The 19,466-nt window shown below is 38.5% G+C and overlaps 1 protein-coding gene across 5 annotated transcripts in view; it reads left to right on the top strand.

Annotated features, from left to right (window-relative positions):
- Positions 1 to 19,466, top strand: part of ush2a (Usher syndrome 2A (autosomal recessive, mild)) — a 190,681-nt gene that overhangs the window by 29,854 nt on the left and 141,361 nt on the right. For 3 of the 5 annotated variants that reach the window (XM_078945239.1, XM_078945242.1, XM_078945238.1), the window contains exons 13-22: positions 5,970 to 6,165; positions 6,376 to 6,506; positions 6,603 to 6,810; positions 11,501 to 11,784; positions 12,985 to 13,210; positions 13,339 to 13,476; positions 15,173 to 15,353; positions 18,632 to 18,795; positions 18,915 to 19,073; positions 19,157 to 19,385. In XM_078945239.1, coding sequence (XP_078801365.1) covers positions 5,970 to 6,165; positions 6,376 to 6,506; positions 6,603 to 6,810; positions 11,501 to 11,784; positions 12,985 to 13,210; positions 13,339 to 13,476; positions 15,173 to 15,353; positions 18,632 to 18,795; positions 18,915 to 19,073; positions 19,157 to 19,385 — 1,916 coding nt within the window. The remainder of the gene's footprint in view (positions 1 to 5,969; positions 6,166 to 6,375; positions 6,507 to 6,602; positions 6,811 to 11,500; positions 11,785 to 12,984; positions 13,211 to 13,338; positions 13,477 to 15,172; positions 15,354 to 18,631; positions 18,796 to 18,914; positions 19,074 to 19,156; positions 19,386 to 19,466) is intronic. The other 2 variants (XM_023953554.2, XM_078945241.1) reach the window with 1 other exon arrangement.

Below are 19,466 nucleotides of genomic sequence, written 5' to 3'. Positions count from 1 at the left end.
CTTATTTTGTGTTTGCATCTTCATGTGTGATAGATTTTGATAGCTAGTGACGTTAAGTGGCATTTTTCAGGATCTCTGCTCCTTAAGTCTGCACCAACAGCAGATTTTCACCTGCACCGGGGTTAACCGGGTTAAATTTTTTGTAGATGCACACAAAATGGATGAGTACACACAAACATCCTCACACATACACAAGATAGTGCCATGACCTTTCCAGTGAGAGCGTGAAATTGGTCATGGCATTTAGGATAAGATGAGTTGTCCCACCAGATTTACACTCACACACACACGCACAAATGCTTATGACAGGCCATCTGAATGTCCACAGATCCATTAGAGTAGTTTCCTCACTCAGCAGGTTTTGTCGAATGAGTCGGAGTGAAAATAAGATGTTCTCGGTTCCTCTGTGCCTTCTACCACTCTGACATGTAGAAGCTCTAGCTTTTTTTCTGGCAGTAAAGATCTACACATCTGATGTACAGCCTGCTTTGATAAATACTTTTTTTCTTTTCTCCTTTTATGGGCTGTACTTACCCACACTTAAGTTGCTTTTCCATAAAACAATGTTGTAATTTTAAAATTAGGAGAAAAAAGATGAAGAAAATATTTCACAGCGATAGTATGAAGATAAAAATGGCACTAAACACAACATAAATGAGAAAATTTTAAAACTTTATCAGGTTCTAATATGGATAAAGTTCCTAAAAGAAGGAAAAGGAGCAGTAGGAACCTAACCCAACAAAACGAAGTCTGCTCTGGTGTGAGCTCTTCTTTTCTGCACTGTTGTAGAGTGTAAATGATGGAATGCCATCAAAACCTTTTGTATGAGGAAGAGAATGAACGTGTGCACTTGTCTTTTAACTCTAAAACACCAGTCCCTCGACTAATTAGCAGGCAGGAAGAGACAGAGCGTAACACAACGTTGAATGAAAAGAAAAGAGAGAAAAAGGGCGGGGGGACCCTCACTCCTTCATTTGGTTTGGTAATATTTCCTGCTCACATACTCACTGTGACTGTGAGAACAAGTAATCGGGGGACAGGGGAGACATGGGGAAGTGAGGAAGGGGAGAGGTGGGTTGCTGAGAGATGAACAGAGCGATGTGTTGTTGTTTTTTGTTTGTTTTTTTGGGAGAGGGCGTAGAAGAAAAAAGAGTGTAAAGAAGAAGTAGTGGACATGGATGAAAAGAGAGATGACGAAAAGGCATGGCTGAATCAGTGTGTTAGATGAAGTATCAGGGCTGATGTATGAACAAGAACATGGATGCAAACATACAGAATTCCAGTGGGATTGTATTTTCATGCATGTTTGTGTGAATTCTCTCTTGAGAATATCCCCTTCTGAATCTGATTCTAGAAGTGAGCAGTACAACCAGCTTTTGATGTTCTTGTAAAGGTCCACAGAGGAATGAATCTACACATAAGTAAACCCTTTATGGTTTTTAGTTGGATAACCTTTTAAAAATTACTTGTTTATTGTTCAATATTACAACAACCGAGGTTTCTGTCCACTGTAGAAGCCGAAGACGGGGTTTAGAAGTTTATCTCAGTATTGTGCTTTTATTGGACATGACTCCTGTTCTAATCTCCATTGTGTCACCATGCTTGTGTCACTCTAAAACCCCTCCCTTTGGCTTCCCTCACTGTGTCTTGTTTTACTTTTTATCAGTTTTTTTTTTTTCCTTACTTCCACTCCTGAAGTCTCTTAAGAATACAAAATTGCAGTCCCTTCCCCCTTGTTTCCATCAAAACTATCCCCCTCCCCTTCCCTTCCTCCTCCTCTGTGTCATACATAATAGGCCCTGTGCAGGTCTGCATGTGTCAGACATGGGAGGAACTCCTGTGTTTTTTAATACATTTTTAATCCTGCCATTTGATGCCCCCCTTGTCCACCATAATTTGTACTGACTGCAGAACAAAATCAAAGGGCTTGTTCTTGCTGCCTCGACTGCACTCTGCTAGAAAAGCTACATTTTTTTTTATATCACACCCCCCTCACCTTCTCTGTGTCTCAACACACACCTAGGTATGTTTATTTTGACATGAAAGTGGGACTGTGTGAAGGTCTTAGCTGTTTGAAGTCACTCTTCATTAGTGTTCTGAATTCCCTTTTTGCGAGTGTCATGCTCCTACATGATCCAGATTCCTATTATATGATGCTCAATACCTCTGTGTCTTCCACTGAGTGAATTCTTCTTTCTTTTTAAATTTAGATTTTCATGGACCACTGATTTTCCCCTCTTTCCTTTTCACTGAGTTCCTCTGTCCCTCATTGTGTGAGTCTTTGTTTCGTGATGCACGTTTTTCACTTGTCAGGGGACAACTTTATTGTAAATTTGGTTATTGTTAGTAAAGAGACATTTTGAATATGCTATTGGAGAAAAAGAGTCACTTTTCAAAGAAGGATTTTGTTAGCCGCATACATGTGGGAGTACATCAATATCTTTGAGCAACGGATCTATTTTAATTATTATTCTAGGTCCAAATGTTTTACGGTTTCCTTTTAAACATCTACCCTAACCCTGGGCCAAAAAAATGAATAATGCTCTTATGCAGATGTTACGCCCCCTTTGTGTCTAGGGGTGCTAGGGGGGCATAACATAAAAAAGTAAAGGTTTGGCTACCAAAGTTGACTGTAACAAAAAGCACCAAACAAATGTCTCCATAAAATAACCAAATTTATTTACAAATAAACATCCTACATGAACTAAAAGTGAAGCTAAAAGGCTTCAGGGTGAACCAAGGCAAAATTACAAACAAAACCCCAACTAACTGAAACATGTAATCTTACCTGTACAAAGGAAAAGGAAAATAAAGACAAAAACTAACCTCCTTAACCTAACAAAAACAGGAGAAAACATGTACTAAAGAAAATGGCGGTTCACCCCTATAGCTTCACTTAACATAACTATAAACCAAAAGATTAATCAGAGTGGGCACAGACAAAACTACAAAGGACTACGAATACAAAATACAGAAGTGCAACACACAACTAAACAAGAGGTGAAATCAAAACCAAAATGGAGAAGCGTGCCAAGCTGCAGTGGAGACTGTTGCAGCAAGGCTCCCTTCCCACAGTGTGGAGGTCCATGGGGTGATTTAAGGCTGCCTCCTCCAGCTTTGGTCCAATTAGAGGCCACACCTTCATGAACCACACCTGCAAATAATAACAAACTAGCAGAAACAAAGATGCACCAAAACACAGAAGTCCCACTCTGATACAAAAATACACAAAACACAGAACAAGCAAACAAAACAAAATCAAATACGGCCACAGCCGTAACAGCAGATAACAAAAGTGTGGCATCATCCAACAATCCAAGGTAAAGGAACAATAACAAATGCAGAAGGTGCATATAGGTTTACATTAAACTCTTACTTCTCTTTATGTTGTGATTTATTATTTACTTTTCTCCAAACATTAAGTGTTGTGGACAATACTTTAAATAGGATTCCAACTTACTAACCCCAAAAGGGGTTTTGTACTTCTTTCATTATAATTATTACTCAATCTGAGTATTGCATTTTAAATAGGCTACTTGGAATTTTTATTGAAGTGTACTTTGGAAAAAAAAAGGAAAGGGAATTCATCAACCTTTTTTCTACTACTTTAGTCATTTCTTCTTTTCAATCAAGTTAAATGCTTTAGACAATGCTTCTCATTTAGGTCAAATGAATTTAGTTTCTGAGAGGTAGTGTCTCGAAAACAGTTTCTATAAAACCTCCATTTAAGCTGTTGATTTTACTGCCATATTGAAAGCTTGTAAAATAAAATAAAATGATTATGGTTAATGGTTAATTGAATATTGGTTGTTTTTGTTTTTAAGAAAGTCAAAACAAATAAAATGGAAATTATTGATTATTTTTTTTAACAAAGGGCACCTTTTAATGTTTTTTTTTCAGCTTTCATATAGAGAAACAAGACAGTCTGCATTTAAAAAAGCAGATTGTCCAATTTTGTGTTACCTGTTTATTGTCAGTTCACTTTAAATAATTTGTATTAGCGGGACGGTGTTTGTGGTTTATTTGCAACGTCAACACTTCAGAAGGCCTTCAATCTGTGTAATTGGGAGAAGTATTCAACTCAAAATAAAGTAACAGAGAGGCAAAACTTGGACTTTGTTGTAATGAAATGTAAACATCTATGATTCATGAAACTACAGAAATATCTGAGCAACACATTACTAAAAGCTTGTTCAACACAGCACATGTGAGGTTTTTTGCTACAGTTGGTGATCACGCTGAATGTTGACTTATGCTGGTGAACTTTTCTAATGGGTGAAAATAATTGACCTTAAACCAAAATGGTATCCGAATGGGATTTATCAAGTTTAACAGTGCAACTATTTACCAGATCCCCTCTGTTAAAATTGTTACAATCCCACACTGCTAAAAGATTTGGGGTTTAGGAAAAGCAGAAGAGTTTCCCAACTTTGATGTAGTGTGGCTTTGTTGTTGAAGTATGAGAGATGGCATTTTTACCTCCTTTTTTTCTGGCAAAGATTTCACCACAGAAAGGGTATATACAACTTTTCTGCATGGCCAGAAAGCTCTCCAAGAAGTCACTAAAGGATTTCAAGCCTTCACAGATTTATGTTTTAAATGCAGTTTCTGGAAGATGCTTTAAAAAAATAGATGATGGTATAATGTGTTGGTGCTGGCTCCTGGAATGTATATTTAGTCATCTTGAGTGTTGTGATCCAAAGAATTGAAGTCAATGTTACAACTGTATATAAAGCTATCATGTTAAAACTCCCTCTGATCATCTTATTTCAGAAGATTAAGGCATTAATACTGATACCTTCTCCTTTGTGCATTACTGATATGTCTTTCCCAGATTCTGTGTCTTCTACCGAAAAACAGTTTTTCTATAAAATCTCAGTCTGTTTTGTTGTCCCATAATGCCCCTCGGTTCACCTCTGAACTTCTTTGTGTGAAAGCTAATTGTCAGGAATACCAGACTGACTAATCAAAGAGAAATTGGTAAATCCCACCGCTCATATATGATGATGGTTCCATAACATTAACCAAATCCAGTGACTTCTTTGGTTTTAATAGTTCCAACAAAAACAAAAATAAAATCCTCTATTTTCTGGTATAAAAACATTGCAGCCAGCTAACTTCCTCCATTTTTACCTTCCCCTTGATGGCACATAAAATTCATTATTGAAGTTTTTAATTTAAAAAAATCATAAATTATATCTATAACAGACTTCTCTCTCTATTTAAACCTCATCTGGCATTGAACACTTTTTTTTCAGATTTCAAACTCCACAGGAATGTCAAACTTCATTTTAAATCAAACCTGTCTCCATGTCAGGTCCCTTCCCCGCAGCCTTTGGTCAAATTCTTTCTCCCCCATCTCCTTCCTTCGAATTCATCCCTCATCACAACCAGTCCTGTTGCTTCAATACAGCAACCGTATCTCCTATATTAAAAAAGCTTGGTTCAGATCCTACGGACTCTGAAAACCTTAATTTTCATCATTCCATCACCAATTTGTTCCTCTTCTCCAAAATATTGTTGCATCTCAACATCATTCCTGCCTTTATGACCAATTCCAGTCTGCTTTTCATCCTAACCACAGCCTGGAAACCGTCCCTCATTAAAATCCCCAACAGCATTCACACTACCAATAGGGGTTTCTCTCATATATCAGTGATTGTTTAAAGTTAATTCATCTCAAAACGATTAATCCGTGGTCTCCCTCCCAAATCACTTTAGATGTTCCACAAGGCTTTGTCATGGTGCACATCCTCTTTATTTCATCCCACCTAAATTAAGCATAGATTATCACTGTTTTGCTGATGAAACCCAGCTTGTTTCCATTAAACTCATTTCCTTTCTCCTGCCCTCTTCTCAAACCAACCATTTACTCAAAATTCAAATGAATTAATTAACAACACTCATTGAACCTGCTCTTTTGATCATTTTTACGTGCGTTTCCTTGTTGTTGTTTTTGTTTTTTTTAGTGCCAGCATTGTGCTCCTCTCTACAACGACAAACCCTTCAGGCCTGGTGATCAGCTCCAACCTATGAACTGCAGACCTTGTGAGTGTCATGGCCACGCCCTCTCTTGTCATTATGATGCTGAAGCTGACGACCAACCAGATGAACACTATCGAGCAGGAGGAGGAGTCTGTGACAACTGCATGCATAACACCACAGGTGCAGAGAATGAAATGACTCCCAGTAGTCTTGGCATGTGTATTGTTACGCATTCATGTAGGTTTTCAATGCAAATTAATGAACTGTTTGGGCAAAAACTCTTTCCATATATGAATAAAAGTGTGCATATTTTGCTACCATTCTTTTATGAGTCACAAATTTTTTTTCCATTTGTCTTCTACACTGTGTCTCTGTCCCTCTTCCAATCAGGAAAGAACTGCGAGGAGTGCAGGAGTGGATTTTTTAGGCTGCAGGGTTCTGATCCTTTTTCAGTGGACGTGTGCCAGCCCTGTAACTGCAACACTGCTGGAACGGTCAACAGTAGCTCAGAGTGTGCCCAGGTTCAAATTTACACATTGCTCTCACCAGAAGAGTTTTGGATTAAACCCCCCCTAATTGTGCTTATTTTTTCCTCTTCATGTGACTGTCACTCACAGATAGGAGGACAGTGCCGGTGTAAGGCTGCAGTAACAGGCCGTCAGTGTACAGAATGTTTGCCTGGTTGGTATGGTCTGGATTCCTCTGGTCCAAAAGGCTGCATTTCCTGCAATTGTAGTGACCTGGGCACAGTCAGCATCACGTCAGGAGAAGTTCCCAAGTGTGATCAAAACACTGGACAGTGCCAGTGTAAACCTCATGTCACAGGTAAATCCTCCAAAGGTCATAGGTGAAGTTCTCTTTTTCTTTTTTGTATCATATTATTTTCTTCAGGGCAACTGAACTTGAAAGGTTGATTTTGAAGAAGTTTCGCCGCTCATTCAAGTAGTTTCTGTAGTTCTAACAGCTGACAAGAAAAGCAGTTTATTGTGTGCTGACTACTTCAGAGGTGTGGCAAATAAATGTTTATTAACTACAGTACATGAGTGAGAAGATGCAAATGTCAACTATCTGGTGATTTTAACAATAGTGTGTTTATGTTCTCTTACTTATAGTGACTCAATCATAAATGTAGTGTAGTGTGTGGCATGTGTGAATGTGACACTGGTCTTGGCACAAATGTCAAAGCAGGATTGTACACGGGATGGTCAACCTTGGTTAAAGTCCCACTACGATCATCTTTTGAGTAATTTAAAAGCGTTCCAAGCAGTCTTTGAATAATGTTTTTAGGCAAAAATTAAAAAGCTTGTGTTGCTTTCTAGGGCATAGTTTCTGCAGAGCGGCAGGAGTTCATTAGAAATTTACCTCCAAGTTGTGGACGAGATTGTTGGTGCAGCGTAAGCCTGCCCCCTTCCCATCATCTCATTGCTCTCTCTCCGCTAGCTTACATCTTCTTACACCCCAAACCTAATATTACTGGTGTAACAACAAATGGAGCAATATCAAAGCTATCCAGTTTTGAGCCATATGCCAGCTCGGACAAGGAAAATGAAGACATACAGTACATACCGGTAGATCTTTTTTTCTAGAAATTGATGTATTGGAATGGAAAGGTGCAGGGAGCTTGCCGTAGTAGCTTCTATGGCTACGTTCACACCACAGGCTGAAACGACCCAATTCCGATTTTCTTTTGCCCCTATGCGACCTGTAGCTGATCTTTTCATGACAGTCTGAACAACACAGATCCGATCTTTTCAAATGTAACCCAGGCCACTTGGGTATGTGGTCCTGAATCCGATACGTATCTGATCTTTTGAAATGCGACCTCCATCTGACCGGCCAGGCCACATGTATCCGACCCGTACGTCATCAATCCGCTACAAACATCATCATTCTGCTTTGAAGTAGGCGGGAACGAGAACATAAACATCAACCATGGCGGACGATGCTGCTGAGACCAGTCAGTGGAAGGAAAGCGAGGTCACAGATTAGATTAATATTTGGGGTGACAGCTCTATTCAGGCTAAATTCGAGGGCTCTTATCGCAACCGGGCGGTTTTTGAAAATATTTCTAGCGAAATGGCCGAGTGTGTTGTTAAACCTTCCCCGCAATGACTTTTTTCCTACCTCGCTGCAAGCGCTCTCTCCTCTCTCTTACACACACCAGCGCACGGCCCCCAGCACATACACATCCCCATTTCAAAACAGACAATCCCGGCTCCAATGCCTTTTAAAAATGAGAAGATTGTAATTGTGCTGGCTCCTTTGTGAAAATAAATTTAATACAGCAAAAAGAGCTCAGCTGTTGACAACGCTGTTGTTGACATCCATTCTTAACGTTAGCTACTTCTGCAAACAACGAGTGACATCGTTCACCGTTGAGTACTCTCCTGCGCATGCGGGTCACTGCTGGGTCATTTTACGGTCACACAGGAGATCACAAAAGTTCGCATTTAATTGGAAATGTGAACGGCCTTGCAAAAAAATCGGAATTAAGCATTAAGCCCTGCAGTGTGAACGTACACTGCAGGGCAGCAGCGTATTTTCTTCTGCGCCTGAATCCCAATAATTTGAATAGAGTAATGCTCAGAAACCTTTTAACATTTTTAAGCTTAATTTTCTTTATATATGTCCTCCATGAGAAAAATTCCACAAATAAATGTTAAAAACATTAAAAACCCAATTTTAATAGGAGTGGGTCTTTGAGAGAAGTCTTGTTTTGACATGGATGGAGTACTTGACTCTTCTTTCAAACTATTTATGCCATCTATTAAGATTGGGAACATAATTTTGCCCAATATTGTCCAGTTAAAGTTAAGTTATACTAAGGAAAATAAAATAAAATTTTATTATCTTTTATTTAGAAATTGTGTGATCATAACCCCATAACCTTACAGTAATACTTATCTAAAATATTCACACCCCTGATCAATTTTCACGTGTCACATTTTGTTTAAATGTTCCAAAAGGCTAAGAATTTTTGTTATGAATGTTGATACCTCTTTTGTAGTGTCTTATTATCTTAGGGGAAAGCCACTTTACACAGGGAAAGTGGCTTTTCTTATGGTTCAAACTTTATGGTTGGATTAAATTACTTTAAGTTAAAAAAACATTTCCAGGGCCTGGAAGTCGATGGAACTCATGTTGTTAATACTTAATCTAACTGGGTTGTCTTAACTTTTTCCTAATTATTATTCAACAGTTTCCCTAGTTTGTTGTTAAAGTAAAGTTTCTTTTTTCAGTTGCTAATCATTGATGCATATGCTCACACTGAAGAATACACACACCCAAACACCAAAGTCTTGCGGCAGCCAAAATAAACAGGCTTTTCCGCCGGCGGTGCTTCCGGTCGTTGTGCCTCTCTTTGTGATAAATGGTTTCACTCCCTCCCCTGTGTGTCTTTGAAGACCACGCTCATATGAAATGCAAAACTTGCCAACGCTCCTCAACTCAACGCATCATGCCTACTGCTAAGCTTCACCATCAAGGGGTCTAAGTTGTGCATGTGTATGCAACCATGCCCATTGCATTTGTGTGTGTTTTCTGTGTATTTGTAAAAGAGATGAACAGTCAAGTGTTTATGCACGTTTGGGTATGTTATGTTGTGGGAGTGTCTTTGTGTGCACACTGAAAAGTGTGTGTGTTTGTTTGTGCCCGGATGCAGTCAAGGATCAAGCTGCTATTTAATTCTCTAATTCAATGCCAAGTTGATTAAAACAAACTGCTGCAGCCTCTTGTATTTTTGCACACTTCTACTTACAAGACTCATTTTCGTTTTTTCCGTCCTTGTTTGTTTGGGTGCTCCCACAGGTATTTTTCTGAAATGAGATTTGATTATGGCAATTTATTACCGCCAAGCTGATACTTTGAGTCGAGCAATGGCAAGCATGCTTCAGAGGGATGGAATTGAAATGTGTGCACACAGACACTGATACACACGTAGAGAAATCCGCGCACACTCATATCAAGGTGCCAGAGTGCAGTGTGTACATAATAGTGTTTGAAATGGTGATGCATGAGCCTGTTAACCAGCTGGCTCCTGATGAAAAGCCTAGCCATGTCCTGGAAACACACACACATTTGCACACACAACCATAACACTAAATGTATTTATTTCTTTTTTTTTTTTTGCTCTGATCTAATATCCACTTCTCACTTTGATACCTTTTTATTGACCTTTTAATTTTCCTTTTTGTTATCTTTTTATCCTTATCCGTGTTGTAAAAGAAAACTGCTATAGACATTTTACTCCTTTAACTCAATTTCTGGAGTTTTCGAAACAATTTTTAAGAAATTGGGGAAAATAAAAAGAAAATTTGTAAGAATCCGCCCCAAGGTCCTAATTTTTAACACTTATTCATGAACACAGTGTGTGTAACTTCTTGCAAATGGACATATCTTCACCACACCATTGTGAAATCTAATCTTTGGGGAGAAATATGTTCATAACTGTAAAATCATTAAAAACGGTGGGCCATGGGAATTACAGAGTGTCTACAGCATAGAGTAGGACACACACACACACACACATAGCTGCACTAACATGGATGTACTGATATGTTTCTATTAATCTGCGCACACACAAACGTAGCCACCCACATATGAACATGTGCTCTCTCATAAACGGCTGTGGTGCCTGCAAGGCCCCCAGGCAACCATTTAGGGATAGATTGCCTGTCATGGAATACGTATGGTATATTCAAATAAGCCATACACACACACTTCATGACACAGTTTAACTAGCTAGACTGTGTAGAACCACAGAAACATACAATTCCATACATTTTTCAGTAAGGTGTTAGCTGGTATTTATAATATAAAAGAATGAAGAACTATAAAAGTAATTAGAATCTAATATGATTTAAATCGGAAAAATTAAAGATGTATTTCTGGATTTTAGAAAAGCCATGTTTTCTTAATTCACCTTACATTAAAAGCAGCATTGTAACAATAAATTGTTTTTAAATGATGATTTGTTATCAAGCAGATAGGGTTTTTGTTGATTTGTTAGGATGATATGTTTATTTATTAACTATGATGAATAACAATAATGTTCACATTGCAGTTCTGTTTTTTGTTTCCTCCTTTTCCCCTCTTTGGTTACATTAGAAATTTATTTATTTATTGATTAATTTTTTGTGAGGCAAAATTAAGTGTTTGGCCTTAGGTGAGTGATCCATCATGTGTAGAGGGTTGAGTCTAATGAAAGCAGTTCTTTTCACTTACTCGCCTTACTCTTGCTCTCTTTATTAGCAAGTTAAACTTTAACACACACATACGCATTCACTCGAGAGGCTGAAAACTAGTCGGTGAACACGTAAGCATTAATTAGTTGTTTTCTTCTATAGATATATATATATATATATATATATATATATATATATATATATATATATATATATATATATATGTATGTAGATGCTATTCTGCTTTCCACTCCAAAATTCTGAAATTTTTGAAACTTTTTTTTTAAAATGTTTTTTTGTGTTTTGTTTTCCCAATTCTGCCTTTCTTCCAGGTCTCACGTGTGACCACTGTGAGTTTGGTTTTTGGAACTTTTCCCACCCAGAAGGCTGCATCCCATGTGGCTGTGACCCCCTTGGTTCTCTTAGTCTATTTTGTGAGCCTGAAAGGGGCCAGTGTGAGTGTAAGTTCGGGGTTGGAGGTCGTCGGTGCGACACCTGTGGACGGGGCTTGTTTGGTCTAAGGATGGAGGGATCCTGTACGATCTGTAACTGTTCACGCAGTGGGACAGAACCTGGAACAGATTGTGATCCATACACAGGACAGTGTGTGTGTAAGGCATGTATCGCTTTCTTCAACTATGGCTTAATCATTTTGTTTTGTTATTTGACATACATTTTCATAAATACTACAATTTAAAGTAAATAACATCTCAAGTATTTGCTTTTAAAGGACAGTCACATGCTGGTCAATCTTGTGTGTAACATACAAAGCGGTGCCACCCGCAATGGCTATAATAGCTTTTGTTATACATAAAGTGCTTCTCAATTAATTTTTTGCTGATTTGTTGTTTTTTTATGCTAATTCATTATGCTTTTTTGCTCTTATGAGATCTGACACATATTAAGAAGGTCTGGCTTAATGTGTCTAGTTTATTTTGTGTAATTTATCCTATTTATGACTCTTGTTTCTTCAAATGTTCACTCTTGCTGAAAGAGAAAATGGCCCTCAATAAACATATACCCCTTTAATGTTTGAGGCAAAGGTTTAAAACAATAGGCGTAAGCCTAAAAAACGTAATGTTTCTATCACTTTTTCTTGAGTGTACCACTCTTACCTGATGTACAAACGGAGAAGCATCACTGTCTCCTCTGAGCACATTTCCACTGCTGAACAATTCAGTGTTGGTGTGCTTAACTCTCTTCATCAAACCCAAAACTGTGCAGATTGGAAACCCAACCTTGGCTTTTTTTTCTAGTTTTTGTACTTTGATGAATGCTAATTCAAGCTTTGAGTTCTTAACCGCCGTACTCAGAATGCCACTCAAGACTTGCGCAGAAATTTTAAGTCTGTTGCATTTAAAATACCACATTAGAATGGTTAAAATATGTTTATCTATTTGAAGAGCTACATTTGGGTTGAATGTTTTCCAGTTTGATAAATTATTAAACTATTTTCACAGTTGCCTCATACAAAATTTGTTGAACTTAAAGGAAAGTTTCATATGTCATATATTATATATATTTATATTTACAGTACAGACCAAAAGTTTGGACACACCTTCCCATTCATTTGAATGAGAAGGTGTGTCCAAACTTTTGGTCTGTACTGTATTTATAAATATATAATATTTCATATAATATTTTTCCTTTTTTTATGAAAGCAATCAATGTACAAGTTTATTACATCGTTGACTCCCTACAATTTTTTCCCAAAGTATGGGGTGCTGTGCCCTGATGTTGTTACGGTTAGACTTTCATACTTTGCGTCCTGCCATTTCTTTGAATCTCTTTTGTTCTTGAAATTTCCTTTTTAAAGGAACATGTAACTGGCCATCAGTGTGACTCTTGCCGTCCTGGTTACCACACCCTGGAGCAACGAAATTCCCTGGGTTGCCTTCCATGTGTTTGTGACAGCAGTGGAACTGTGGCAGAGGGTGTCTGTGATGTGATGACTGGACAATGCCCATGCAAGGAGGGAGTGGAGGGAGTGCAGTGCAACAAGTGTGCATCCAACTACTACAACAAGAGTTCAGACATTGAGGGTAAGAAGATGTGGAACTCCAGTACAACCCACATCACCACATCTGCTATTGGCTAATGTTGTTTAGGAAGTTACAACCGTTTTTATAGTAAAATTTTTGTCTTCTGATGTGGTTTTGTACCTTGACAGAGGTTTTATTTCCAGGCTGCATGCCGTGTATTTGCGACCCCCGAGGAACAGTGGCGGGTTCCGTCTGTGACAGCACCACGGGACAGTGTGTTTGTGTTCCAACACGCCATGGAAAGGACTGCAGTAACTGTCAACCAGGTAATGAACTACAAAGGATGGTGGGTGATTATATGCTGATCATACACTGCTTCATAAAAGTCTGCCGAGCAAAAACAAGATTTTTGTTAGGATGATTAAGGTATTGTGATTGGTCTGTGCCTTCTGAACCTTTGTTTGTTTCCTGTTTTGTCACATATTCTTGTTTCTTTGAGGTAGAATAAGCTTTTTTTAACTTTCTGGTAGGGCTGCACAATATGAGGAAAATTTGCGATTTGCGATATTAAGGATCAATATTGTGATGACGATATAACTTTCAATACATGATCAAATAGCAAAACAACCAAAAACATTAATTCTAATTCACTGCAACAGTTTAATTTAGATAAAAGTAAACACAACTTAAATTATACTCTAAGGCTTCGTTCACACCGCATGCTAAAACGACCCAATTCCGATTTTTTTTTTGCCCCTATGCGACCTGTATCTGATCTTTTCACGACAGTCTGAACGACACAGATCCGAGCTTTTCAAATGTGACCCAGGCCACTTGGGTATGTGGTCCTGAATCCGATACGTATCGGATCATCTGAAATGCGACCGCCGTCTAAACAAATGTCATAATTCTGCGTTGAAGTAGGCAGGAAAAAGATAATAAACATCAACCATGGCGGATTATGCTGCTGAGACCAGTCAGTGGAAGGGAAGCGAGGTCACCGATTGGATTTATATTTGGGGTGACAGCTCTATTCAGGCCAAACCACAGGGCTCTTATCGCAACCTGGCGTTTTTTGAAAAATTTTCCATTGAAATGGCCGAGCGTGGTGTTGAACCTTCCCCGCGATGTCTTTTTTCCCCTATCCGACCGTGGTCAGAAGCGCGGGGGACCGAAGGCGGATCCTCCTTCGGGGTTCACTTCCCCCTTCGAACCCTCGGATTCTTGAGAGCGAGTTAATAAAGAGTCAATAGCATTTATTCTGGGGGAAACCTTCTTTTATTAGCGTTCTCTTCCTCCTTAACACACAACATGAATGTGCGCCCCCACTGCCCCCTCATTCCCTACCTCGCTGCACGCGCTCTCTCTTACACACACACACGCACGCGGCCCCAGCACATACACATCCCTATTCCACAACAGTGGGTCCAGACAATCCCGGGTCCAATGCTTTCTTAAAATGAGAAGATTTTTATTGTGCTGGCTCCTTTGTGAAAATAAATTAAATACAGCAAAAAGAGCTCCGCTGTTGACAACACTGTTGTTGACATCCATTGTTAACGTTAGCTACTTCCACAAACAACAAGTGACGTCGTTCACCGTTGAGTACTCTTCTGCGCATGCGGGTCACTTCTGGGTCATAAATCCGAACTGAGCATTAAGCCGTGCAGTGTGAACGTAGCCTAAATGACCCCGGTCTACATAAGAGGTGAACATCTAACATAAAAGGGCTCCATCGCGATAACGATAATTTTGCGAATTGTTGTGCAGGCCTATTTCATGGTTTAACAAAACTAGCAATTATGTTTTCATTGACAAGGTTAAAGGTAAACATAACTATATACTTTGGGTTAATGTCCACTTGTGTTATTTTGTTTTAATATTGCATTACACTTACAGTTTTAGTCCTGCTTTGCATCTTAAATCAGTGTCCACATCCAGCATTTAGTATCTTAAAAATACGTCAACCCATAAAATGACACAATGGCATCAGTTCACTGTTTGACATGCACGTGTGTCCAGGATTTTACCTCTCTCTGGACCACAGTCTGTGTTTGGAGTGCGACTGCCATCCAACTGGAGCTTCAAGTGGTTACTGTGAGAGCCAAACTGGACAGTGTGCATGTACGGATTCCTCCGTGGAAGGACAACGCTGTGATCAGTGTGTTGAAATGTTTTTTGGGTTCAACCCAGGCCTCGGCAGGTAAGCAAGTTACTTTGTTTCACCCAGTTGACCATATCTGACATTTATCCAACTTGTAAGGCTTTTACATAAACTGGCTCTTCAATGCTGTAATTGCTGCTTGTTGGAGTAAACCATTTAATTAACTTAATATGTAGCTTTTGGTCTGCTTGTCTCCTGGATTTAGTGGGTCAGACTAATCCTCTGGAAAAATGTTATTATGATAAACTTTACTTGTCGATCTTTAAAATAAGGCTTCTCTGGTTTTCTTCAAACCAAAAACAAAAAAAAATGGGCTAAAAAATGCCAAAGAATTTTGAAAAAGTATGTTATGTTTGCTAAATAAAAGAAAGTTTTGGCTCATGTGCAGCATTAAATCATTTAAAATTTCATTTAAAAAAAGCTAAAAGATTTGCACACTCTCTATCTAATATTTCCTGGATGGCAGTAACCATAATTGTTTTGACAATTGACACATATCTGAAGGCAGGTTTGAAACAGGTTCTTTGTTAACCGCTAGTCTATGCCAGCAGTTAACTAATCTGCTTACAAAAAATTCAAACATAAGAAGCATCACATCAACAACTCACACATTATGATCTCTTTTACTATTTTAAAAAACCATCTGCACTTCCTCAAATTCCTATGTTACAAATACCCAAGAAATACGTCACCTTTTCCATGATTTTGATCTTTGATCCACTAGAATTTATTTTTTTCTGTGCTTTTATGTAGTTTTCTCTGGTCTGGTTCATCTGGTATAGTGATTTAAGGGTTTATTTTGTTTTATTTTTGTGAAATCTCCAATATGGAATTCCTCTTTTCTTGGTAACATTTATCTTGTGCTAATCACCACCTCATTTTAATTCTTAATTTAGAACATCTAATCTCCCCTTTATACTAATACTTAAAACATATAAATGTGTTTAAAGATTGAGATGTGAACCTTTGGCAGAGGACTGAGTTTTGAGTTTCCATAAATAATGAGGCGATTCAGCTGGAGGGATGTAAATCTATCCTATGCACAAATTACTTACATGCACAATTTAGTAACATTCTGCATTGAGAGGTGTGTATCATATTAACTGAACAATCATTTACAGGACATCACTCAACTGTCATGGAGATGAGGGTTGTAATATAAGACTAAGTATTGTTTTAATTAAAGAGGGGCTTTTTTTGGCACCAGTCACCTTTATGCAACAGTAGTGAGACAGGAGGAGGACAGAGGGATGGGATGATGTCTTAATTCTTCTGTCTGTCAGATGTCAAGTGGCAGCTGTAAATTTTAAAGTTGACATCGTTACACACCATGAAGCCTCAAATTTTACACTGAAAACACAAAACTCTTACCTGTATTTATTTAGTCATCCTACTTTGACAAGTGGCTGATTTAGACGTTTTCCCATCCCCGTTAAGTTCTTTTTGTACTATTTAAAATTGACTCTAACTAATGTGCAGATATTCAGTTTTGTTTAAAATACATGTATATAATAATCAGCTTTGTTTAAAAAAAAGGAATGAGTTAGATATGAAAAAAAAAGTCTTGCAGTATTACTTTGACAAGACTTAGCCATTACTAAAGCAGTATTTTCCATTTGCATGTAAATATTGGGTATAAAAATGAAACGCCTATAAATTCCTTTTTTTTTTCTTTTCTCATCTTTTTGACATTTTAGTCCTGAAAAATGTAAATAGTGATGAAACCGTATTAAGTGCACACAAAATGTTATTAACTAACAGTTAGTTCCAAATGAACAATTTTTATAAGCAAAGGGAATTTCAGGTGTGCTGATTAAAACTATTACAGCACCAGGATGTTTTACTAAACATGCCACACCACTTTGGTTCTGTTCTAATGATGGTAATTGTGCTGTGGGTTGTTTGCCTGCAACCACACTGAACCACACAGTTGTAGCTTACATATTACAACAAGCTGACTTTAAAGTCAGGAAAACCTGAAACAAAGAAATGCTATGGGTATTAGTGTTGTACCATCTGCAGTTTTGGATTGAGCCCTATTTGAATGCATTAATGTGCATTCAATAATTGGATCTTCAACTTCTGGTGCATTCTGTTTGAGCTGTGCATTGATGAGCCTCTTTTTGGTTTGTTTTTGTTGCACATTGCATCTTTAAGAGAGGACTTTTTCTAGATTTGAGCTTTGGGTGTTTTATTGTTTAACTTAAATTGCATGCCATTCAAGTGGCTTCCCATCTTTGCTGTCCTTGCAACTGTTTACATCAGAGAAAAGAGTCACAAGTAAAACAAGATCCACATTTTCTGGGTGACCAGAGTTTACTTACTTGTCCTGGACCAGAGTCTGTATTTTTTTTTTCTCGTTTGCCTTTTTGACAATAAAACTAGAAAGAAAGAAAAAATAACAATTCAATCAATTAAAAAATCAAACAGAGGAGCTTGCATGCAGACAAATGGCCTTCAGAAAAACAAACTGTACACTAGATTGTACCAAAAAATTGGGTGTAATGTTGGTGTTTGTTTTCTCCTTGGGAGAAAGAGTGAAGGTCGAGTCACTATGGCCTCAAGTGTGTGCAGCAGTTGACAGGACAAATTTGCAACTTCTCATGAGACTGTGACTTTTTATGGAGCACCAAAAGTGCATTGGCAAGTGTGAGAGACATTTGAACATAGAATGCAATAGAATAAAAACACATGGACAATGTTTGGGAGTGCTAGTGACATGTAACTTCTCACTTGCCCAGTGTCGTATGCATGTGTACGTACACTTCTCCAAATGCATGTGTGTGTGTGTGAAGGTGTAAGGTAGCTGGCCGGAAGATCACCCACAGTCCGGCCCCTGTGAGGGTAACACCACACCAGTGACCAAAACATGATGACTGACTGACTGACTCGCACATGCATTCATCTGAATCTGCACACTCTTTGACAGCTCTAATAGGGAATGCCTCTTCTGTGAAGTTAGTTTCACAGCTACAGGGTGGAGGGTGGGAAAATGTCAGTGAGGGTCTCACAGTGTTAAGGAGTGGGCCCAACACATCGGGACACACATTTTACCTATATTTCTATATTTCCAGCCTTACATTCAGATTCTAGTGTCTGCAAAAATTGCAAAATGCAATTATTTAACTCCAAAAATGAGAAAGATGCACTATGCATGTAATTCTGTGTAGACTGGAGTTTAGGCCAGTGAAGTCCCTCCTTCCATTGCTACTTATTGAGACATGTTCATAGATAACTAATTGTGTTTTTGTTTCAGACTGCCAGAATTACACAACAAAACAATTAAAAAAAAATGTTCTACTGTATTTCATGAGCAGATGTCAGCCTTGTGCATGTGACCAGGTGGGCAGTGTCAATGGTTCCTGCCATCCAGACTCGGGGGCTTGTGTGTGTAAGCTCCTGGTGACTGGAGACAAGTGTGATTCATGCCAGCCTGGAGCAAGTCATTTGGATCCAGAGAACCTCTTTGGTTGCAGCAAAGGTGTGTTTTTCCTATTATTCCGCGTCAAACTCCACCACTCATGCTGATTGATCATGACAAAATGTCTGTTTGTTTTTTGTGTGTGTTAACATTTGTGACTGCCTGTATTCTTTGTGCAGCACCCTCCCAGCAGCCTGCACCATTAGGCTTTGCCCTCAGTTATTCAACCATCCGCCTCTATTGGAATCCTCCTGACTCCCCAAACTCACACAAACTCAACTACACTCTCCTCAGAGATGGACAGTCAGTTCAAACCATCCAAAGTTTCCACCCTTTTAGTAAGTAATCCATGTGTACCAGTTTTTCTAAATCTTTCCATCACTCTAAACTTGACAGAAACATACATGTTCTCATTCTTAAGACCCTGAATCATTTGAGGACACTGGTTTGTTTCCTTATACCAACTACACCTACTGGCTTGTAACATCCAATGTGGCTGGGGAGACGATCAGTGCATCAGCTTTGTGCCAGACTTTGAGCTCACCGCCTAAAGCTGAAGATCTTCATGTAAATCTGCTGGGAAGACCAGGTCCAACCAGTGCTACCTTTAGTTGGAGCACGCAAAACAATGATACAGGCCCAGTTGAGAGGTAAGATTTTTTTTAGGTTGATTTCATGAGCACTTTGATATCATTAACATGATTCAAGATGTAGTTTACAATTAGATCTTA

This window comes from Oryzias latipes, chromosome 3, assembly GCF_053564925.1.
Source record: "Oryzias latipes strain Hd-rR chromosome 3, Olatipes_Hd-rR_3.1".
In the NCBI taxonomy this organism is placed as follows: domain Eukaryota; kingdom Metazoa; phylum Chordata; class Actinopteri; order Beloniformes; family Adrianichthyidae; genus Oryzias; species Oryzias latipes.
The sequence above is the reverse complement of the archived record's forward strand: the minus strand, read 5'-3'. Positions and strand labels throughout refer to the sequence as shown.